The sequence below is a fragment of the Tamandua tetradactyla genome, chromosome 2, assembly GCF_023851605.1.
Source record: "Tamandua tetradactyla isolate mTamTet1 chromosome 2, mTamTet1.pri, whole genome shotgun sequence".
NCBI lineage: Eukaryota > Metazoa > Chordata > Mammalia > Pilosa > Myrmecophagidae > Tamandua > Tamandua tetradactyla.
The window spans coordinates 201926557-201950856 of NC_135328.1; the positions used below are offsets into that span (position 1 = coordinate 201926557).

General features: G+C 41.2%; 1 protein-coding gene across 17 annotated transcripts in view; it reads left to right on the forward strand.

Moving 5' to 3' along the window:
• The window catches only part of STPG1 (sperm tail PG-rich repeat containing 1), a 124889-nt gene that overhangs the window by 81236 nt on the left and 19353 nt on the right, over nt 1-24300 (forward strand). For 12 of the 17 annotated variants that reach the window (XM_077150863.1, XM_077150858.1, XM_077150857.1 and 9 more), the window contains 4 exons: nt 5145-5263; nt 17124-17207; nt 19283-19384; nt 23556-23726. In XM_077150863.1, coding sequence (XP_077006978.1) covers nt 5145-5263; nt 17124-17207; nt 19283-19384; nt 23556-23726 — 476 coding nt within the window. The remainder of the gene's footprint in view (nt 1-5144; nt 5264-17123; nt 17208-19282; nt 19385-23555; nt 23727-24300) is intronic. The other 5 variants (XM_077150866.1, XM_077150870.1, XM_077150865.1 and 2 more) reach the window with 5 other exon arrangements.

Genomic DNA, 24300 nt, shown 5'->3' on the forward strand with positions numbered 1-24300 from the left:
AAAAAGAAAGAAAAATCCTTCTCCGAGCAGGACCCCCATTCCTTGTGTTTGCCAATCAAGAGCATAAGTTGGTATGTTGCTTTGTGTACCTTCAGATTCTATGTGGCCCCTCCTTTCCTTCAGAGCCCCGACCCTTTCAAGTATTACATGATATCTGATCCAAAAAACCTCTGTTTCTTTTTTTTCCTTTTTCTTTTCCCATCAGCCCTGCCCCCTCAGCACTGGGGCAAAAATCAGCAACCTCCGATTTGACTCGAGGTTCAGCTGAGCTGGGGGCCTATTTTTAGTAGTCAGAATTTGTGAATTAATTCCACAGTTCCTGTTTGGTTGCTCTCAGCCCCTGCTGCTGGTAAAGTCCCTTTTCTTTCCTTTCCTTTCTGGGAAGCAGCCTGTGGGGGAGGGGCACCTGCCGCTGTGGCATGGGGAACTCACGGTTCTGGGGGGGCTCACAGACGGTCCAGCTGATCCAGAGTGGGGTACATTGTGCGTCTGATCACTGACGTGGCCCCAGCAGTTGTTCTGTACTGTTCCTGGCTATTTAGTAGCTGTTCTGGAGGACGAACTAAATCGCACCCCTCGCTAAGCCACCATCTTGGCACTCTCTCCTCCTAAAGGCATTTCTTGAATCCACCATCTTATCCTTTAGTTTTATTTGTCAGATCTATATATTCTTTTTCCTTTCTTTTTTTATCCTTTAAGTTATCCTCACTGGTACTCTTAAATTCTGTGCCATCCTTCAGACCTCCCTCTCCTGTCTTTTCTTTTTTTTTCCATCCGGCAGAACTCCCTTTAGCATTTCTTATAAACCTGGTCTCTTGTTGACGAATTATTTCAGCATTTGTTGTCTGTGAAAATTTTAATCTCTCCCTCAGTTCTGAAGTACAGTTTTGCTAGGTACAGAATTCTTGGCTGGCAGTCTTTCTCTTTCAGGATCTTGAATGTATTGTACACTGCCTTCTTGCCTCCACAGTGCCATTTTAGTAGTACAAGCTCAGTCTTGTGTGGTTTCCCTTTTATGTAGTAGATTGTTTTACTCTTTCTGCTTTCAAGATTTCCTGCTTCTTTTCAACAGTTCACAGACTGATTAGTACGTGTCTTGGGGTAGGCCTATTTGGATTTATTCTATTTGGAGTTAATTGGGCTTCTTTGATTTGCATATTTATGTCTTTTATAAGGGTTGGGAAGTTTTCCCCCATTATATCCTCAGCTACTCTTCCTAGCCCTTTACTCTTCTCTTCTCCTGGGACACCAGTGATTCTTATATTTGTATGCTTTGTTTTGTCCATAATTTCCCTGAGAACAATTAAAAATTTTCCATCTTTTTTGCCATTTGCTCTTTTGTGTGTTCGAAATCAGTTTCCTGTCATCTAGTTCACTTATTCTTTCTTCTACTTCTTCAAATCTGCTGCTGTGTCTCTAGTATATTTTTTATTTGGCCTTCAGCATCTTTAATCTCTGTGATATCTGCTATTTCTGTATTTATTCTTTCAGATTCCTCTTTATGCTGTTTTAGTTTTTTTTTGTTCTTGATCTCCTTTATGTTATTAGCCATCCCATTGATTTTTTTAGTAGAGTTATATGAACATCTTTAATTAGTTGTTCTAAAGTCAGTATTTTCTCCTGTGTTTTAATTTGGTCATTAGGCTGGCCAGATCTGTCTGCATCTTCTTATGCTTAGTGATCTTCTGTTACCTTTGAGGCATGTTAATATCTTGATAGGGTTACTTTGGAAGTTGATTTCCTTCAGTAGACTAAAGGTCTGCATTTGTGGGACGAATGTGGAACAGCCATGTGGGGTGCAGTGCAAGAATAGGTACAGTGACAGGGCTCTATGCTAGTGCCTATGAACGTGGCGTGCAGGGAGCGGGGTTGTGGAGGTGCAGTGCAGGGGTCGTGGGGACAGGGTACAGCTCAGGCAGGCCTCGGACACAGTGTGGGGGACACAGAGGTAAGGTGCAGCAGGAGACAAATGGGGGTGCTGTGCAGATGCACCGGGGCTGGTGTGCAGGCAGGCACGATGTGGGTGGGCACATGGAGCATGAGGCTCATGGATACCAGAGTGTGGGGTACAGGGACTGTACATTCATGGTGTACAATCAGTGGCTCACAGTATCATCACATAGTTGTGTATTCATCACCATGATCATTTTTTAGAACATTTGCATCACTCCAGAAAAAGAAATAAAAAGAAAAAACTCATTCATACCATACCCCTCTCATTGACCACTAGTATTTCCATCTACCCATTTCTTTTAACCTTTGTGCCCCCTATTATTTGTTTATTTATTTTTTAATCCATATTTTTTATTCACCTGTCCATACCATAGATAAAGTGCTCCTGGGTATTTCATATTTTAAAATTCATATATATGTATATATACATATATATGCATTCATATATATGTATATATACATATATATGTATATAAACATGAAAAATATATATTTCATGTTTTGCCCCAGGACTAAGTTAAATTACTTGGAAGCAATTTGATCCTTTTGAAAAAAAAATCTTGCTTTTAAGTTTTGATAGGTGGATCAGGGCAACATTTAGTCTAGAGGTAATTTCACCCTATCACTGAGGTAAAACCCTTCTGCATACTCCACCTGATTTTCCAGGAATTATTTTTCACCCTGACTTGTGGGAACATGAGCCATTCCTGACCCTGTGTGGGCCTCAGGTATTTTCCCTCTAATCCTCTTGGGTGATTCTTTCTCCGGCTATGGGTAATTTTTTCACATACATGTGCTGATTAGTCAAGGGAAACCTGCACAGATCTCCAGAGCTCTTTCTCTGCATAGCCTTCACTTCTCTGGTACTTTGCTCTATGAACTCTATCTACCCTGGCATTCCTGGACTCGAACCATTTAGTCAACTCTAGATGGCCATTAGGCTTCATCTGGATTTTCTCTTCCTGTGCTTTTATCCTGACAACTTTCTCTGGTCCATATGCTGGGGGCAATCTTACCACTAACCTTATTTATTGCCCATCTCTCAGGGATCCCTTTCCTTGAATTGACTGATGTCAAGTGTCTTGAAAACCATTGTTTCACATATTTTATCTGTTAATTTTTTTTCCAGGTAAGATAAGAATCTATTACCCCATCTTTGCTGGAAATGGAAGTTCAATTATCCAGAGTTAAACAAACAAACAAATAAGCACCTTATTTTTCTGATTATTCTCATCCAGAAGATTGCTGTGATGCATGCTATTTCACCATAGCCATAAGACAAGTGTCTGATCTCCTTTTTCAGTCGAAGATAAACCATCCTTTTCCCCAGGGGAATGTCCTTTCTTTTGCCTTTTTTATAATCCCCTTTCCTTTTTTTTTTTTTTTTTTTTTTGCCTCCTCTGCAAACTCTCTTAGTTGTTCTATGGACATAGCCTTTTAGAAACAAAGCCTAGGAAACTTTGCAGCTATTTCTGCCTTCTACTTTTCTATACACCTCTTCTAAAGCAAAAAATATATATGGCATAAAGCCACCTGGTTAAATGAGAGGGGGACGGGAAAAGGATAAATATTCCATATTTTGATATCTGCAAATATTTTCTAACTGAACATATATTCAGCTTCTTTTACTTACTTCATCCTCAACCCAGGCAAATAAGGCTAGATTGTCCCTCTCCCCCTTATTTCATTCACTTATTTATTTATTGTACTTATTTTGGGCCAGGATCAGGAAGAGGAAGCATAGCTTAGAGTTTAAGACCTTGGGCTCGCTAGACAAATTGGATTCAAAGTCCAGCTATTCCACTTTTTAACTATGTGGTTTGGATAAGTGACTTAATCCCTTTATGCCTTAGTTTCTTCATCTGTAAAGCTGGTTCATGATAGGGTCTAATAGGGTCCCCTCAACATAAGGGGCCCCTGTTGACACTGGGCTTGCCTCTCTGAAAAGTAATTTTGTTTCTTCAAAAATTCAGACTAAGAGATGGGTCTTAACGATATTTTCCATGTAACAGTCCATCCCCCAACATATACTTCTTTCTTTCTCTCAGTTATATTTTTCTACTTCTGCAAACCTTTCCTCTCTCAGGATTGGGATTCTGATGTAAGAAAGCATGGCTCACCGCTGTAGCCATTCTGCAGAGTCGGAATGAAACTCCACCCAAAATATGGTTGGGCAGTTGAGAACGATGATGCTGCACACATGCCAAGAGGGTATACAAAAGGTTATTACTCCTGGAATAAGGCTTTCTGGAGAGAGCAGGGCAGACTTCTCAAACTGGCCCAGAAATGGCTTATGAGAGCAGGGAAAGGAGACTGCTTGGGCTTTTCCTTGTGTGTAGGAGTGTGGGGCTGAAGTGAGGGCAGAAACGTGTGGTTTGAACTTCCAGCCCGTGCCAAAGGAGGGAGCACCAGGCTTTTTCGTCAGCTTGCCCAGATGTGGAGCAGAAGGGCAAGAGGGAGGAGTGAGGCTTAAAAGATCTCAGCAGTTAAACTTCAAAAAATGGAGTCAGACTGTATAACATTCACAGGTTAGAGCGTGCATATCAGTCTGCTATGCAGATGGCTGCTGGCTGCCAAGTTTTAGCAGTCATGGACAGTGTTCCACATGTGTGCGGGGGTGCTAGAGGGGGTGAATTTATACAGCACAACCTAGATATAGACACATTTTAACCTTCTTTTCTCTATATGATCCCCTCTTGCTTTTTAACCTCCGTGTCTGCTCAAAACAGAAACTTAAACTCATACTTGTCTTGCACAGTGCCTTGAAAGCAGAGCCAGTCCCACTGTGAAATCCCCCTAACCTCTCTGGGTCTTTATGGTGCTTTGCTGGTGTCTGATTCTGGGCCGAGGAAGAGTGAGGATGCTTGCTCTGTCCTCCTACTACCTCGGGTCCCAGAATGGTTTTCTGTGTCCTCTTTCTGTCTAGCAAGAACGTCTCCCCTGTCATATACTCCTTTGGGAAACACAAGTTGGCCAACTGGGGCTGTGGTGTGAGGGGGCCAATAAATTACCAAAGGGGGAAAGAAAATAAAGTGGGGAAAGCTTTAAAAAAATCCAATTTCATGTATATTCTGTCATAAGGCAAGTTTCTTTTTTATTCCACTTAAAACATTAATGTACAGCTCTATGTTTTCTACATTTCTCAATTAATTGTTTTGTGCTAATTTTCATTTTATTATATTTTTGTTTAGGTTTTACTGCTGCATATCCTACACAATCCTCCATTCCTTTTAGATTTCAGATGACGGTAATTTCAGATTCAGAAAAAAAAGGATTTAACAGTCAAGCCAAGAGATTTTACTATAAACAGGTAATGACATGGTCTCAGAGATTCTTTACTTTTGGTCTGGCTTTTAGTCCCATATCATATTTAGTCTCATAGGATGGGCATGTTAGAGTCTGGCTGGTGCATTTGTCTTTTTGAGCAGTGGAGGGCAGTGACATCTAAGGAGGCCCAGCACCTTCTGCAGCAATCTATACCACCTGGATTGTAAGACGGATCCCGAAAATAGGAAATTCAGGGGAAAGCAACCACGTCTGGACTTGTTGTAGTACCACTTTGTTCCAAAAAATGAATTTAAAAAATTATTATAAAAATAAATTATCCAGGGCAGGTCATGGTGGCTCAGCAGGCAGAGTTCTTGCCTGCTATGCTGGAGACCCAGGTTTGATTCCCGGTGCCTGCCCATGTAAAATAAATAAATAAATAATCCAAAAATTCCAGGTATATTAAGTTAAAGATAAGAATCCTTTCCTCTCCCTGCTCTCCCAGCACCTCCTCTCTAAAAACAACCTTCTTCAGATAACATGAGAGGGAAAAGTAAGTGTCTAATCAAATTAATAATAATATGGAGGAATTAGTAATTATAATAAAGTCTATTTTTAAAAAAATCATTAGATTTTATTTTTTTAAACATTTTATTGAGAAATATCTACACATGTACAGTCCAACCATATTATGCAATCAGTGATTCACAATATCATCACCATGATAATTTTTAGAACATTTGCATCACTCCAGAAAAAGAAACAAAAAGAAAAACCAAATAATTCATATATCTCATGCCCCTTACCCCTCCCTCTCATTGACCCACAGTATTTCAGTCTTCCCAATTTTTACCCTTTATCTTCCTATTATTTTTTGATTTTTTTTATCCTTATTATTCTTTATTCATCTGTCCATACCCTGGGTAGAAGGAGCATCAGACACAAGGTTTTCACAATCACACAGTCACATTGTAAAAGCTATATAGTTATAGAATCTTCTTCAAGAATCAGGACTGCTGTAATATAGTTCAACATTTTCAGGTACTTCCTTCTAGCCTCTCCAATGCACCATAAACTAAAAAGTGATATCTATATAATGCCTAAGAATAACTTCCCAACTCTGTTTGAAATCTCTCAACCACTGAGACTTATTTTGTCTTATTTCTCTCTTCCCCCTTTTGTTCAAGAAGCCTTTCTCATTCGCAGGATGCCAGATCCTGGCGCATACCCTGGAGTCAGGTCCCACATTGTCAGGGAGATTTACACCCCTGGGAGTCATGTCCCATGGAGGGGGAAGGACAGTGAGTTCACCTACCAAGTTGGCATAGAGAGAGAGCCCACTTCTGAGCAACAAAAGAGGCTCTCCAGGGGTGCTTCTTAGGCATAATTATCAGTAGGCTTAGCCTCTATTTCAGAAATAAGCTTCATGTGGGTGAGCCCCAAGATTGAGGGCTCAGCGTATTGAATCAGTTGTCCCCACTGCTTGCAAGAAAATCAGGACTTCCCCAGGTGGGGATGTTTAATATTTCCTCCTTTCTACCCAGTGCTTTGCAAATACATTTTTATTCTCTGCTCAAATTATTCTGGGATATATTGGGGCATCACACTAAGCTGTACAAACCAACAAGATCTCACACACCCTATTCAAGATTACATGTAATTGTGGTGTTCAAGTAACACAAGTTAAATTGTGCTACCTAAAATAAATTTTGCACTAAATAAACATCTCTCCCTTTGGTCTTGCAAAGATTGAAGTTTGAAATTTTGGGCTATATCATCCTTTACCCAGTATTCTGATTTCCCTTAGTTCTATCCAGATCAGCTTCATTCATGTGTCTAGACAAAATCTAATCAGTTTTTCAGCTTTTTAAGCAGTTGCTGAATGGGATGCTGCTAACTTTCACAGCTTCAGGGCTCTAATTCCGAGTCTCAGGTATCACATAAATACCCACAGTTTCAGGGAATGACCAGGTTATATACAAATAGCTCGGGATCTCAGAATTTAGAAATATCAGTTACAATTCCTAAATTTATGTGACTGCTGTAAGAGCTTACAATCTAGGAACCTTTACAATAGGCCCCAACCTGATAACCCATGCTCTTGACTTCAAGTCTCTGAGTTTGTATCTTGTAGTTAATCCATGTGAGTTTAGGCATGATAATATATTTGTCTTTTTGTTTCTACATTTTATTCAACCTATTGTCCTTAAGGTTCATTCGCCTATTGCATGCCTCACGACTTCATTCCTTCTCGCAGCCACAGTGGTGTAAACACAGTTCCCCCTTCCATTTCTCAGTCATTGTACCCTCAGGCCACCTCCATCCTTTGTGAGTCACGAACACTGACACCATAAAACACCAGTGTGCAAACGTCTATTCTTGTCTCTACTCTCAGTTCCCCTGGTTATATACCTAGCAAAGGGTTGCAAATCATATGGCAACCCCACCCCTAGCTTCCTGTGGAAACACCATACTCTTTTTTAGAGCAGTTTTAAGGTTACAGAAAAATAGCACAGGAAGTACAGAGAATTCGCCTATGTCTTCTCATCCCTTCACCTCCTCCAATGTTTTTCTATTATTAACATCTTGTATTAGTGTAGTATATTTGTTACAATGATGAGCCAATATTATTACATTATTAATAAGTAAAATCCGTAGTTTATATTAGGATTCACTATTTGTGTTGTATGGTTCGGTGGGTTTTGACAAATGCATAATGCCACATATCCACAACTACATTATTATACAGAACAGTTTCACTGCCCTAAAAATGACGTATTAAAATGTTCCACCTTTTCATCTCTACCACCTATTCCCCTTGAGCTCCTGGCAACCATTTGTCTTTTTACTGCCTTTATAGTTTTGCCTTTCCAGAATGTCATATAGTTGGAATCAAACTGACCTCTTTCATTTAGTAGTATGCATTTAAAGTTCCTCCATGTCATTTCATGGCTTGATAACTCATTTCTTTTTAATAATGAATAATACTCCATTATATGGATGTACTACAGTTTGCTATCCACTCACCTACTGAAAGATATCTTGGTTGCTTCCAATTTTTTGGCATGTATGAATAAAGCTTCCGTAAGCATTCGTGTGACGGTTTTACATGGATGTCAGTTTTCTTTTCTTTTTTCGCAATCACACAGTCACATTGCAAAAGCTATATCATTGTACAATCATCTTCAAGAAACATGGCTACTGGAACACAGCTCTACATTTTCAGGCACTTCATTCCAGCCTCTCCATTACATCTTAACTAAAAAGGTGATATCTATTTAATGCATAAGAATAACCTCCAGGATAACCTCTCAACTCTGTTTGGAATCTCTCAGCCATTGATATTTTATTTTGTCTCATTTTGCTCTTCCCCCTTTTGTCAAGAAGGTTTTCTCAATCCCTTGATGCTGAGTCCCAGATCATTCTAGGATTTCTGTCCCATGTTGCCAGGAAGGTCCACATCCCTGGGAGTCATGTCCCACGTAGAGAGGGGAAGGGCGATGAGTCTGCTTGTCGTGTTGGCTGAGAGAGAGAGGCCACATCTGAGCAACAAAAAAGGTTCCCTTGGGGGTGACTCTTAGGCCTAATTTTAAATAGGCTTAGCCTATCCTTTGCGGGGTTAAGTTTCATATGAACAAACCCCAAGATTGGGGGCTCAGCCTATTGCTTTGGTTGTCCCCACTGCTTGCAAGAATATCAGGAATTCTCCAGATGGGAAGCTGAATTTTCCCCCTTTCTCGCCATTCCCCCAAGGGGACTTTGCAAATACTTTTTTATTCACTGTTAAAATCACTCTGGGATTTATCAGGGTATCACTCTGGACAAACCTACAAAATTTCATGCCCTACTCAAGGTTCCATGTACTTATGGTGTTCAGTTAAGCTTGGACGTCAGTTTTCAACTCATTGGGTAAATACTTAGGAGCATAATTGCTGGATTGTAGGTTAAACCTATGTTTAGCTTTGTGAGAAATTGCCAAACTGTCTTCTAAAGTGGCTGTGCCATTTTGCATTCCCACCAGCAATGAATGAGTTTCTATTGTTCTGCATACTTGGCAGCATTTGGTATTGTCAGTGTTTAGGATTTTAGCCATTTTAATTGTTATGTAGTGGTATCTTATTGTTTTAATTTGCAGTTCCCTAGGGACATATGATGAACATCTTTTCATATGATTATCTGTATGTCTTCTTAGGTCCGGTGTCCGTTCAATCTTTTGCCCTTTGTAAAATTGGATTGTTTGTTTTCTTATTGCTGAATTTTAAGAGTTCTTTGTATATTTTGGATACTAGTTCTTTATTAAATATGTGTTTTTGCAAATATTTTCTCCCAGTCTGTGGCTTGTCTTTTCATTCTCTTAACAGTGTTGTTCACAGAGCAACTGTGAAGTACAACTTATCAAGTTTTTCTTTCATGGATTGTGCTTTTGGTGTAGTGGCAAAAACTCACCACCAAATCCAAACTCACCTAGGTTTTCTCCTATATTATCTTCCAGAAGTTTTTTTGTTTTTGTGTTTCACATTTATATGATCCATTTTGTGTTCATTTTTGTGAGAGGTGTAAGGTCCATGTCTAGATTCATTTTTTTGCATGTGGCTGTCCAGTTGTTTTAGAATCACTTGTTGAAAAGACCATCCCATCTCTACTGAGTTGCCTGTGCTTTTTTCCAAAGCTCTGTTGCTTATATTTGTGTGGGTCCATTTCTGGGCTCTCTATTCTGTTTGTGAGGTCCGTTTTAAAACTTTCTTTTAAAAATGTGTTGCTACTATTTCTGTGTAACTCTCCTCCTCCCTCACCCAGCCCATTCCCCAGATCTCTGTGTCTCTTTTTGTCTCTCCCATTGGGAACTTCTGCCTGGCCCCTGATCGGGCATTACTTCACCTTTGGGATTTCACCAATCCAGACCCCTAGGATCTGACGTTCTCCTCTCCTACCAGCAGGGGGCGGAAGCAGCTCGCAGAAGTCCTTAGAGTATTTAAAGGTTTCATTCCTTTATTCATTTAGCCAAGACTTTAGAATAACATTCTTTGGGAGGAGTCATTATCTCAGTTACCTTTTGCTGCATTCTAAAAATATTGTCTTTTATTCTACCCCTTGCCAGGAGGGCGGAGAGGGAATGAGGAGGTCTGGGTTCTCTATGCAGGTGAGTCACCGAGAATTGAGAGGCACTGACTAGCCCTTTGCCGAACTTTTGTAAACAGGAACGCTGAACTAGAGAATGCCTAAGTTCTTTCCACTTCTCATGTTGGCATTTTAAGAAAACAAATAATAAATAATATATTTATTTATATATATCACTTGTAAGTTTCCACAAAGGCAATAAATAAATAGGATTTTACTTGGCAGTTTTCACTCTTCTATGTCTCTGTCTTAACTACTTGTCTGTCTTTTTATCTGTTTCTTTTCTGACTGACTTCCTATTGGTCAGTTTGATCACAGTAAACTGTCCATCGCAAAGATATTCGTAACCCAGCCTCCAATAAAAATAATAGCAGCCACCATTTTGTGGTCCCCTGCTGTGCTTCAAGGCATTTTTAGACCATATCTGTAATCCTCAAAACCACCCTAAAGGAAGGATTTATTAACTGAATTTGACAGAAGAGGAAATCAAAGCTTAGAGACGTTAAACGACCCATGCAGGGCCACATGATGACCAATGCAGGGTTCAGCACATGAGGGCCTCAATAAATATTTGTTGAATTATCGTTGAAAGAATTAGATGTCATTCATACCCAGGTCTAGCTCGCCCCAAAAAACCTACAGCGCTTTTCAGACACCACCCTGTACCTTCCTTATAGTGGCCTATAAAGCCACGCATTAGCTCTAAAAAGTCAGCATGTTTTTCTAAAGGCCTAAGCAAAACACACCACGCACAAAGTAGGGAAGCTGTTGGGTATAGAGGCTTTCTTCTGGGTGCTTTCGTCACGTCTGCAAACCAGATGGGCTGAGGTTAAAGTTAGCCTGTTACAACGCTATTGTTGTGCAGAACATGTTCTACTGAAGGATCCACAGTGGCAGCAAGGCAAAACTGCTGGTAGCACCAATACAGAAATAGCTCAGAAGAGGGAGTCCCAGCTTTTCAAATGTAATTGCATTGGCTTGACCAGGTGAAAGTGTTCATCTAGATATTTTAAAGTATTTTGTAGATAAGTAAGGAATTTAATGAAAAGAGCAAGTGATCCACAAATCACTTCTTTATGTTGTACCCTGTCACTAGCAGTGTGCCTTTGACTTAGTCATTTAATTTTCCTAGCCTTTGATTTTCCTGGGCTTTTGGATTATGTAATTTTCAAAGTCTCTTCAAGCTACAAAAAACAAAGTAAAGAAGAATTTTATTCCATGACCATTGTTCTCATTTTTTCCTGAGGGAAATAGGCATTGAAAAGGTAAGGATCTTCTTTAGCATACCCAATAATTTCGTGAGGCAATACAAATTAAAACCAGATTTTAAGACTCCGGTGCCTCACCACCCTTCTTAAAACATTAGTCATACACACCCTTGTGCCTTTCTCATGACTCGGTTGCATTCTCACATTAGACCTGTGACCCATTTAGCCACACCTTTAACATAGAGAGTCCATGTCTTTTGAAATGTGCACTTACCTTATCATTCTAACTTTGTCGTGAACCATCAGGGCCCCATAACCCAGCTCACACTCCCCATAAGAATCTGACTGCCAGGTGAAAGAATCCTTTACAGAGCTCAGTGTCTGGACTGGCATGTTTGGTTGCTAGAGATGAAGTATGTTCCCCTGAACATTTTACAATTATTTACAGATGTGCTGGTGACTTTGTGTACATGAAGAGACACGCCTAATCCATGACAAAGCATAGCACAGGAGCCCTTGGACATTTTCTTCCCCATTCTCCCCCTTTCCATCTCCATCTCACCCTGAATTGTGATTGCTATTTCCTAAACTATATGAACCTAAGGACACTACTTAGTGTCTTTGCATAGCCAAAAAAAAAAAGGGTGTTATACAGTACTGAATTATGGGAGTGATTTTGGTTGAAAGGGGAAGTTGAGGGTCATGTATGTCACTAGAAGGAAAACTTGAGGATGAAACACGGGGTTGATGACACAGTGAATCCTCTTGTGGATGATGACTATGGTTAATAGTGCAAATATGAGAATGTTCTTCCATGAACTAGAACAAGGTGTTAATAATAATAGGGTGATATATCTGAAAAATACAATTAATGCAAACTATGAACTATAGTTAATAGTAATATTGTAATGTTACTTTATCAGTTATAACATAGATACCCTATCATTGCTAAATGTCAATAATAGGGGAATATAAGGGGCATGGGGTTTTTTTTTTTTGAAGCAATGAGAATGTTCTCAAATTGATTTTGGTGATAAATGCACAACTCTAATTATTCGGAGAGCATTGATTGTATACTTTTAATGGATTGTGTGGTGTGTGAATACACATTTTTTTTTTTTAAATAAGGGTGTTCTAACAGGTTGACCTTACCAAGGATTATGATTCTGTGATTCTAATTCCAAACCCTTCCAGATTCAGATGAATGTAGGATATGGGTACCATATCCTCCAGATGGGGCATAATTTAAAAATACACATTAATTTCATACATAGCCCTGATAATAAACCACCCTCCCAAAAGGTAACCAGGCCAGTATTTAATTTGCAGTGAAATTGTACGAAGATAATACTGTAAACCTATTGATTTGATAAGACAGAGGGCCAGGGATATTTAGATGTTGCAGAGACCACCTTATTCAAGGAGATAGTTACCCTAGGTGTGCACTCAGCAACATCTTTGAGCCACAATAGGTTCGAATCTGCCTGACCTAGTTGCCTGTAAAGCCCAAGGGGTCTGTAGGGCATATTCCTTGTAAAAGCCAGCACTCAGAGTACGCTAACAGTGTAAAGGCATCCTTTGAAAAATTTTGCATTTATTAACTCATTTACTCCCCATAATAGCCCTGTGACCTAAGTCTTATTATTATCCCCACTTTTCGGATAATGACCCTGAGATGCAATGTTGCATCTCAGGTAACTTGCCCAACCAGGCTCAGGCGGAGCAAAGAATGAATCCGGGCACCAGCTCTTTGTTCCTCGACACTGTTGCTCCATGGCTGGCAAATAGTGTGACTGGCATCTCCCCTGGGTGGAAGTGAGCATGCCTTCCTTTGAACTCTCACAGGCTTGCCCTATGCTACTTCTGTCTGGCATCGTGTCATGTATGTGCCTGTCTTATCTCCACCATCCATCAGGAACTCCTTGGGGAGCAGTCAGTGGAGGTCCTAGCCTGATGCCCTTTCCAGACCTCCAAAACCCCAGAAAATAGATAACTGGATGACCCCAGCTCAAGTCTGTGTATTTCCACAGAGTCACAGGAATGCACCCCATCCACTTCACATTGTTTTGACGCCGCCCCTTCACCTGGTTCCTAGAACTTGTGAGCTGCTAATGGGTGTGCCTGTATCCTGGGCCCTTCACACTGGGCGTGGCACACAGTAGGCTTCAAGAAATGCTTGTTGAGGTGAATTTTTGCCCACATCTCACTCAAGGGGTTCAGGGGGCTGCCAATAAGCTGAGAGGAAGACATTGAAGAAGAGAAGCTGGCTGCTCTCAGAGACATTACTGATTTTGACCAATAAGTGGGCTTGACTTCTCTTGTCTTCATTTCCACCCTTTAAGAACAGTGGTGAGGCCAGTGATGGGCAAAGATTAGGTGGTCAGGGCTTTCCCCACACCTTTGCTTCACCAGGGAGGTGAGAGGCATTCATTTAAGGAAATAACCTTCTGAAGAGGCTTATTCTACTTTTCCTGGTTGCTGCCTTGGGCTTCTAGGGACCTTTAATTTCTCACATCTTATCCCATTCTGAATACAAAAATCATGTTTTCTTGATACAGTTTTTGCCTCTTTATTTTCAGTGTGATCAGAGGCATGACAACTCAGATGCCAGACACAAGTGTATACAGCGAGGGGTAGGAGCAGACACTGCGGGATGGGGACAAAGCAGAAAGGAGAAAGGGTGTCTTGTAAGATGAGTGCATCCTAGAGATGCTGATAGTTTCCCAAATCCCTGGGATCTGCAGAGGGACCCTTTCTGTGACAGCATCTCAGGCTGAAGCCCTTCTGTCAAACAGGTAAAAAGGGGCTACTGATTGAAGCCTCTTATGTTCCTGCTTTCCCTGGGTTTCTCCATGAAGGCCAGGAGCATAGACTGAGATCCACAGACTTCAGCCCTCCCCCCAACACACACACACTCCCACCTGCCTCTTCACAGGTTCGCAGGTGGGGACTGAGACCCGGGGAGGGAATTGCCCTGGGAGCAGATCCTGCCTTCTGCTCCAAATCCTCCCCACCACACTGTCCGGACTCAAATGGAGTAAAGGCTTTTTAGCCTTCAATGAAGTCAACAGGGTGGATGAACATGTTCTCCTGAGACACTAAGACTAGGTACATTTGTAAAAGGAAATTTTTCCTTCAGAGACTTATAATTCCTGTATAGTTTTGCCAATAGATTAACCACAGGGCAGGGCTCTGCTGTCATCGCAGGGGTGCCTTTCTTCTGTTGTACATCTCTAGTGCTTTTGGAAATTCTAGTTTCCATTCATCTGTACATTCCTGAGAAACACCTGCCAGCCACCCCCCAAAATAGACCAATGCAGGGCAGAATTGATTTGAAGAGTCAAAAGGCAGATCCAATATGGTATTTTGCCAATGACCCAACATTGCCACTGACCAAGCTGGAAAATTGTTTGATGAATCATTGATTTCACAAATATGAAAGTATGAATTAGATGGAAATAAGGGCTAGAAAACTCAGGATGTGTGAAGATGTGACTGGCCCCAGGCTATGGAACATTAAGCCCTCCTATAATCTATGGCCATATCTGGGGTGAAAGGACAAACACTTGGCTTCTCTTCTCTTCCTCTTCCTACCCTATCCATCTCCATCCCAAGGTCAAATGAATGAGGATATTTATCCCATGCTCGGCACATGCCAAGACTGCCCGCAGGGGACATGTATCCTTAAAGAGAGCATGTCAACTCAGTGCCACCCAGATGTGTGTTGGGTAGAGGATGTCAATCCTTGGCCAATCATCCATTGCTCAATCCGACTCTGAAGGTCTTTAACTCTCAAGTGAGGGTCCTGGCTCCATTGAGGCTATTGTGAGCAACAAGAAAAGTAGTAACGGTGATGAAAATAACGGCCAGCGTGCATTGATACGCTGTGTATTTGTGTACATTGACTCATTTAAGCTTCATATCGACCCATGAGGCTGGCAAAGGAAACAATAGCTGTGGCACTGGCCCAGTTTCAGACACTCAACAGAGCTCTGAGAAGTTGAGTCCTCTTCCTTTCTTCCCCCAAACCCCATGATTTTTGTAAGTATTTGTTAGTTTGTTTACCTTCTGAGGTGATTTCAGCCAAGAAACCAAGGGGTGGCTGGGTTCACACCAGTTGCAACTTGGATCTTTGTTCTCTGGGAGGCCTAAACTCATCAAAGGCACAAAGATTAGTCATATGCAGTTACCCCAAAGGTGAAAGGTCTGGATTTTATTGCCCTCCCAGGGAGCCATTCAGCACTACAGAAGATGCTTAATGTCTCAGCAGCTGGACTTTTCCTTCACAGGCTTTTTTTTTTTAATTTATGAAACATATCCACATACAAACACAAACATTCTTACCATATGAGCATTCCATTCTTGTTATATAATCAATAACTCACAATATTATCACACAGTGGTATATTCATCATCATGATCATTTCGTACATTTGCATCAATTCAGAAAAAGAAATAAAAAGAAAACAGAAAAAATTCATACATACCATACCCCTTACCCCTCCCTGTCATTGATCACTAGCATTTCAATCTCCTAGATTTTTTTAACATTTGTTCCCCCTATTATTTATTTATTTTTAAACCATATGTTTTACTCATCTGTCAATAAGGTAGATAAAAGGAGCATCAAACACAAGGTTTTCACAATCACACAGTCATATTGTGAAAGCTATATCATTATACAATCATCTTCAAGAAACATGCCTGCTGGAACACAGCTCTACATTTTCAGGCACTTCCCTCCAGCCCCTCCATTACACCTTAACTAAAAAGGTGATATCTATTTAATGCATAAGAATAACCTCCAGGATAACCTCTTGACTCTATATGGAATCTCTCAGCCACTGATCCTTTATTTTGTCTCATTTCGCTCTTCCCCCTTTTGGTAAAGAAGGTTTTCTCATTTCCTTAATGCTAAGTCCCAGCTCATTCTAGGATTTCTGTCCCACATTGCCAGGAAGGTTCACACCCCTGGGAGTCATGTCCCATGTAGAGACGGGGAGGGCAGTGAGTCTGCTTGTTGTGGTGGCTGAGAGAGAGTGGCTTCACAGGCATTTTACCTGGGTGATGCATGGAGGCAGTAGTGTGCTGGCAAACCAGCTCTCCTCTCCTACAAAAAAAAGTCTTGATTGCAGGGATGGGCCAATTTCCATGGTGTAAATACTTCCACTCTGGCCAATTTGAAGCAAAATTTCCAAATTTTTATGTCATCCTCATGAAGCTGGCACTTGCAGCTCCAGCCTGCTGCAGCCTGGAAAACTCTTTTTGGACGCTCATTAAAAACAAACAGGCTACACTCCATTCCTCCAGGCTGACAGGCCACTGTCCTCTTCCACTTAGCACTGGGCTCAAACCAGTTTCCAGTGGAGCAGAATTGAAGCACATTTAAGGCCCACTAGGATTGCCAGACTTGGAAAATAAAAATACATTATGCCCAGTTAAATTTGTCTTTCAGATGAATAATAACTATTTTAGAATAAATATATTCCAAATATTGCATGGGACTTATACTAAAATTGTTTTTTTATCTGAAAAACAAATGTAATCAGGTATCTTGTGTTTTTTCTGGGACCCTAGATCTCCAGACACATGTGGATACCCAGGAAATTCTTGTGGACTGATGGCAGTGATGAGAGTGCCGATAGCCTGGGGGCTCGAGATGTGAGTCTTCCCTGGCCCCTGTTTAAACCAGGGAGGGGCACAGTTACATTTCCTGCTTCACCTTTCCCTCAATTCAGATGGTCTCTGGAAGCTCAATTAGTCCAATTTTACAGATGAGGAAACTTGAGGCCCAGAGAGGTGATTTGCTCAATCATTCAGTAGTAGCACTGAGACTAACATTCCTGATTCTTAATTCAGTGGTTTATTTATTTATTTATTTATTTATTTATTTATTTATTTATTTATTTATTTAATGCTATACAATCTCATTTGGTTCTGTGGTTAGAGTGGACTCTCTAAATTCTGGCCCTGCGATTTACTAGCTATGTGAACTTTCAGGCCTTATCTCTGAGTGCTGTAAACTACTTGGAGCAATGCCTGGAATGTAGTGAGCACTCAATGAATTTATGTTTTCTCTGCAAAGAGCACCCTAGAAAAACCTCTTCCTTGTTTCCCTGTAGCCTTTTGAATCTGCACCCAGAGGCAGGGTTCTTCTAAACTCTCTGCCTCAGTTGCTTGAGTCTCTAGGCTCTGTGTACCTTGCTGCTGGCCTTGCTTTCCCTAGCAGCCACCAAGGATCATTATCAGCTGCAAAGCAGGCACCAGTTCCTCTGCCCCTGCCTGCCACAGGGCAAGGCTCAGAGAATTCACTGCATTTAAAATTCAGCCAAAATCCGGAATAAGGATCCAAGTTGCAAGTGCTGTGAACTTAGCCACCCCTTGGTTTCTTGGCTGAGATCACCTCAGGAGGCCAACAAACTAATGTATACACACAAAAATCATGGGGTCTGGGGGCAGAAAGGAAGAGGACTAAATTCCTCTTAATTTTATTTTAAAATTCAGCACTAAATAGTCATCCCTTATATTAAATTGTAATCATGCACTGCCCTAGCTAGACTGAAAAGTCCTTGAAGGCGCTGATGGAGATTTAAGCTTTCTTTCTTCCCCTAGGAAGAGCAGTATGATAGAGAAAGGATGAGCCTGGGTGGCAGGTGTTGGAGACAACAAGCTCAGGAGTCAGACAGCCTGAGTTGAAATCTGGGCGTCACCACTTACTAGCTATGGACCCAGCATCTCTGGGCTTCAATTTCCTTAAAGTGGACCTAATCATACCACCACTGCAAAGGGCTTGTGTGAGGATTAAGGGAGGTAGCAAACACCTTGGGCTCAGCACTGAATCCAGGTACTGCCATTTACTAGCAATGGAACCTTGGGCAAATTAATCTCCATGTGCTCAGCGACATCATCTATACAATGGAGACAGTAATCCCTTCCTCAGGGGTGAAGGGCGGATTAAATGAAATAACCTTTGAAATCTTCTGGCACCATGTAGGAACACAGTAACTCTCACGTCAGTAGAGCATCCTTGTCATTTCATGCCACTTGCTTGGCCAACTACTGTTAACATCTACTTCCCTTTGGAAACTATCATAGGAAATGAGACACGAGCTGAAAGCCCAATAAATTGCAACAGCAAAAACGAGCTTAGAATTCCAGCTCTTGTTTATTCCGTTCTAACCTACCTGCATCATTTAGCACCTGAGCCCCAAGAATCTGCCTCTTTTTGTCTGAGAGTTAGAAATGGTCTTGTTTGGGATGAAGGTTGTTTTTGTTTCATCTTGCTTTATAAACAGAAACACTCCTTGATTTCTCCTCTGAAAGGCTGAGGAGGAAGCTGAGTCAGGTGGGGTGCGGTTAACATAAAATTGGTCACCCTTCCCTTACCATGGGTTTGGCTTACCCAATCAATAGACATTGACTTGTATATCACCCATGTTTTGTATCCCATTTTATGCTCATTTCTCTAATGGCATGGAAAAACAACAGCATTCTTCTGGAATGCAGTACAGCAGAGTGGCAAGAGCACTGGCTTTAAGAGTTGCAGAGCTGGGTGGGCATTCCCAGATGAGACTGTGATCAAGCAAGTTGGGAAGTGCTGGAGGCAGGCTGTCATCTGTGAGGGGCGTTGGTGCAGTTGTGAAGGATTACAGTGGGCCTTAGAGTTAAGAGAGTTTGAGGGAAAGCACAGTGAACTTGAATGCATTCCGATGATGCCACATTCTTTCCCCCTTCAGGATGATATGCCAGGTCCTGGATTCTACAACGTCATTCACCAATCTCCAGTGTCCAACAGTGTCTCATTGTCTAAGAAAGGAACGTGCACTTTTCCTTCTATGGTGAGAACCCCTCCTCTGAAGTAAAGGCCTTAACTGGTCAATAATTTTCTTCATTCATTATGTCATCATATATTGGACGTTTGGTGCCATCTCTCCAAAGAAAAGGTCTGTGGTTCTAATTAGAAAATTACCTCCTCCAATTTCATGCAGGCAAATTGCAGTCTGGATCTTTAAGTAAATTCTTTTTTCCACCACCACACATTGCCAGAGTGGAAAGAGAAGCTAGAGGAATATTTAGAACTTAATCATCTCAAACCAATTTTGTCCTTGTTGAGTGGACTAAGCACATGTTTTCTTGAGATTTTTAGAGATACCAGGAAAAGGATGTTACTCATGCATCTCACTCTAATATGATTCTTACATTACTTAATCTAATTGGGTTATTATATTATTGAGAAACTCGACTGGACCAAAAAGAAAGCAGGCAGTGGGCCTGAAAATTAATGATCCTCCCACCCCCCTTCCAGCCCTCTTCTTTGTGGGAATTTATCTCTCCTGAGGATTCTAACAATCGAGTAGCCATATAAAATGCCAGTGGCCCTGACCAGACTTGGGCAAGGATATTTTTTATTTGAATGTTTATAACTTGGCAAGAAAAATAGATATAGAAAGGGAAGAGAGTCCACCTAGTCTAAGCAAGAACACAGATGCTAGCATTAGCAAAATACATATGCCTTCTTCTCTTTTTTTTTTCTTTTCTTTACATGGGCAGGCACCAGGAATCAAACCTGAGTTTCTGGCATGACAGGCAAGAACTCTGCCACTGAGCCACCATGGCCCTTTCCTCTCCTTTTAAAAATTAAGACAATCTCTCCCAAAGATGTATTAGGATGCCTGACATTGAAATTGACTTTTTAAAAACCGCCCAAACCCTTGAATAAAGTACTGTCTTTCAAACACAAACACATATACAAAGGAATATTTAAGATACACCAAATGTAGTTGCTTCTCGTTGGAATTTGAGTTTGGCAAAGTTGAATACTCAAGGAACCAACCTCGGCATTAACTCCCCATTGCCCAAGAGTTTGAGGTTGTGGACATGCCCACTTGAATTTGACACCTGTCTGTATCATCAGAACAACCACAGCTCTACCTATTTTTCTGCCCCAAACACTGCTAGTAAATAGATTCAAAAGCACAGGCAAAAGAAGCACCATTTTACGATGCCCTGGCACAGACCAGAACCAAGATCTAAGCCTGACTCAGCTGTGGATTCTTCATGTGACCTCAAGCACTTCACCCTTCTGGGTCCTAGTTGCCTCATAAAAAGCGGAGACTCCCTGGAGGTACTGGGCAAATTAACATTGCAGTGAGTGAAATACTCTTTGAAATTACAAAGCATCGTAAACATGCTAAATATTATGATTGTTACCACCTGAGTCACAAATAATACTTCCTGTAACACCTAGGGTTTCTCTCCAAAAACTTCTCTGCCAAATAATGGCACTGCCCATTTCTGCTTGGTGCCAAAGAAGGGACTGAATCATGTCACACAGTCAATTTGCTACCAGGCTTTACATGCAGGAACTTTCCAAATGTCCTTCTCTGAGACAAGGCTGGGTGGGCCCTCTGGAAGGAAAGGGGCCCAAGGGAAAACCTGGGCATTATGGAATCTAATCAAGCCTTTCAGGATTTTAAACATTCAGACCAAACTTCTAAAGGGCAGATATTGAGTTCTTCAGGCTTCCTCTTCTCCCCACTTTGACTGATAAGGGAATTTGTAATTCTGCTTATAGATGAAAGTTCTTCTGGTATTCGAGATCTGTCAGAAGATCCCACATCTTACCTACTTCTTTTCTGAACTGGAGGAGGATTTTGTACCTTCACTCCTCTTTTGGTGACTTGCACATTTAGCATCTCCACCATTTTCAGATCCCCAGACTCTGGGGGAATCAAAAACAGCCCTCATCAGAGGAAGATGGGGTGACCTCTGCCTTGCTGATACTGGTGTGGCCAGGAGGAATGTGCCGTGGGTGAGGCTGATCAAAACACCCTGTGGGTCTATACATTTTAGAAACTTCCTGATGACTCTTGAACAACTACACCCCCCCAAAAAAAATCTTTTGAGAGGACCTGTCATTTCTCTAAGTCCAAATGATCTAAAGAGCTTCCTTAATATATTCCAAATTTTGGCTCCAGAATTATTCACAAAGACTGACTAGGAAGTTAAAAGAGGCAGGTAGGAGGAGACTTTGATGAAGTGGTTCTGGAAAAGTTAGTATGTGCTGGAGACAGATTAATAAATGCTTAGCATGTAGACAGATTGGAGTCCAGCAAGTAAATGAAAGCCAAGGCAGGGTGTGTGTGTGTGTGTGTGTGTGTATATGAGTGGTGTTACTTCACCTACACTCTGACACTGATTCTACTGTGATTACAATGCTTCATGAAATGTTGCATCTCTTAAAAATTTGTTAGAACAATGTTTCCCAAGATGTGTTATGTTAGAAGGTGTTCTAGGCCAAAACGGTTCCATGATTGAGTAAGTGTGGGAAAGGCTGTTAAAGCAGTGTTAACCAGGTTTCTTTGCAGAATTTCTCAGCACATTTAATATTGCCAGTGTGTATTATGGATCTTCAAAATGAGAATATGGAATGAGGGCTTCCCAGACTTATTTGACCCTGGGACTGCCTGCTGCTGCCACTACCATCACAACCCCTGCATTTTATAGAACTGGTATAGCAAGAAACACTCTTTGGGAAACAGTGCTTTAGAAAAACACTCTTGCCTGCTTTGTTGGATGACACAGGATAGACATGCTTTAAACAGCTCCACCAGGGAGGGTTTGACCTTACCACCTTTTTCAATGGAAGTTAAAAGGAAAGAACATAGGTGTGGCCTGTATATACTATTGGACAGCAGAGAGGTAGGGTAGTGTTCTTCTAAGGTGCTCGCCTTGCAAATGAAAACACATATTGCTACCACTCAACCCATTCCTCATTAAAGTAGTTTCTGAGCCCCTCAGAGTGAAGGGAGACTGCCTGGTGAGAATGTTGGTTCCACCACTTAACTAGCTGAGGAATTTCAGTTTCCTTATCTGTAAATGGGGATAGCAGTAATATCCACCACTCAAGCTTGTCACCAGGATAAAATGCAACAGCACATGAGAAGTTCTTGGTAGACCATTGGCCAAAAACGTCTTAAGGCAAGTTACATGTGAGGTTGAGGTGACTTTATTCCTGAGAACATCAACAACTCCTTATAACTAGAAGGAGGCAGAGATGGGACTTGACCCCAGGTTAGGCACTAACAACTTAGGCTGTGGACAAAAACACCTCTGCTTTGGTGGCACATCTGTGGCATACCACTGGGGGGGCTCATACACCCCATGGTTGAGAACATTGACTGCCAAGCACAGAGTGAAGAGCAGGGGGTAAGGGTCGGAGTGGCTAACATCTTCCCACAGCCTCTCCCATTTTCTGTGCTCCTATGATTATTGATGCTATCAAGCTGAGGAAACCCAGGACAATGTTCTCAGGGTTTTAAAAAATGATGGGAAAATTTTTATTTTTTTTCTGTCTTCAATACTTGCCATTCTATTCTAGGGTAAACTGATGCTATCACCTAGTTTCTATGGCTTTTGTCTCTTTATCATTTGGCAAACATTGATTCTGTTGTTTTTTTTTTTAACAAAATAGTTTACCATGGCTTCCTGGAAGGAGCAGGATTGGTTCTGGTGAAACAGCAAAAATTCCATAGGGCTTTATGAAAATAGTGGTTAGGTGGGGAATAGGAAGTCTGAGTGTGTATTAAGCCCCATGAAGACTTGTGCCTTTAGGACATTTGAAGCAAGCAAGCTCAGAAGGAAGGCCAAGGTTAGGAGAAAAATGTCCACAGCTTCCCATTGCATAGCTTACCCAAAAGCTGATGGCTCAAGTGCAAGTGGCCTGGAATGGGATCAGTGGAAATGCATTTATGGCAAAATTATCTTTGCCAAGTCCCAAACATGAGATGAATAATTTGTTAGTTTACAGAAATTAAGATAGGACTGAGCTTGCACTTTCCAAGAGCAAATCCTCAAAGCCCAAGGTCAGTTCATTAGTGTTCCCTGTACTAGTTTCACTTTTTATACAATGCTAGTAGACCTGGTGCTGGACACCATCCTTTTGACATCTCTCCTTCAGAGTCACAAGGTTAAGTGACAATGCTGATCCCTTTGGCCTTCTCCTCACAGCGTGCTCGATTGGACACCATCATTTCTAAATATCCTGCAGCTAATGCATACAGTGTCCCATCATATTTTGTTTCGAAGAAAGATTTCAGTAATTCCTGTTCCAGCATGTTCCAGTTGCCAAGCTTCGTGAAAGTTCTCAAATGTGAAACTCCTGCACCAAACCATTACAACGTAAGAATATTGCCTATGCTGGCTAAATATATATTTAGCGAATGATTTGCTAAGAGAAAAGAAAGGGAGGAGGGAGAATTGGGAAATAGCATTTAATTGGTAAACCAGTTAGAATTTGTTGATGACCCATTGGGTATATGAGGCTGTGCAAGACTCTTACAGAGAATTTGCAGAACACAGATAGATGTAGGGACAGCATGGAGGCCAGTATGGAGCCGTAGAAACTGCCCTGGGAAATATTTATCCTAATCACCTCTACCATATAACCTTTCTAGGAGACAGTTTTCTCATCTGTAATAATGGGTATATCAATTACCACTTTATCTGCAGGCACTTTTCCTTTACATTTTAGGTTCTTATAAGAAAAGAAACTTCTGTCTAATCCCAGCTCTGCCACTTTCTAACTGGGTGGCTGTGGGCAAGTTCCTTAACTTGAAATGACTCCGATTACTGCTCTGTAAAGTGGGGATACTTTATTATCTCATAGTGTTAATGCAAATATTAAATGAGATAAATTATGCTGAGTGTTTAGCATGCAAGGACTACACAGTGAATGGAGATTGAAGGGGTGTCT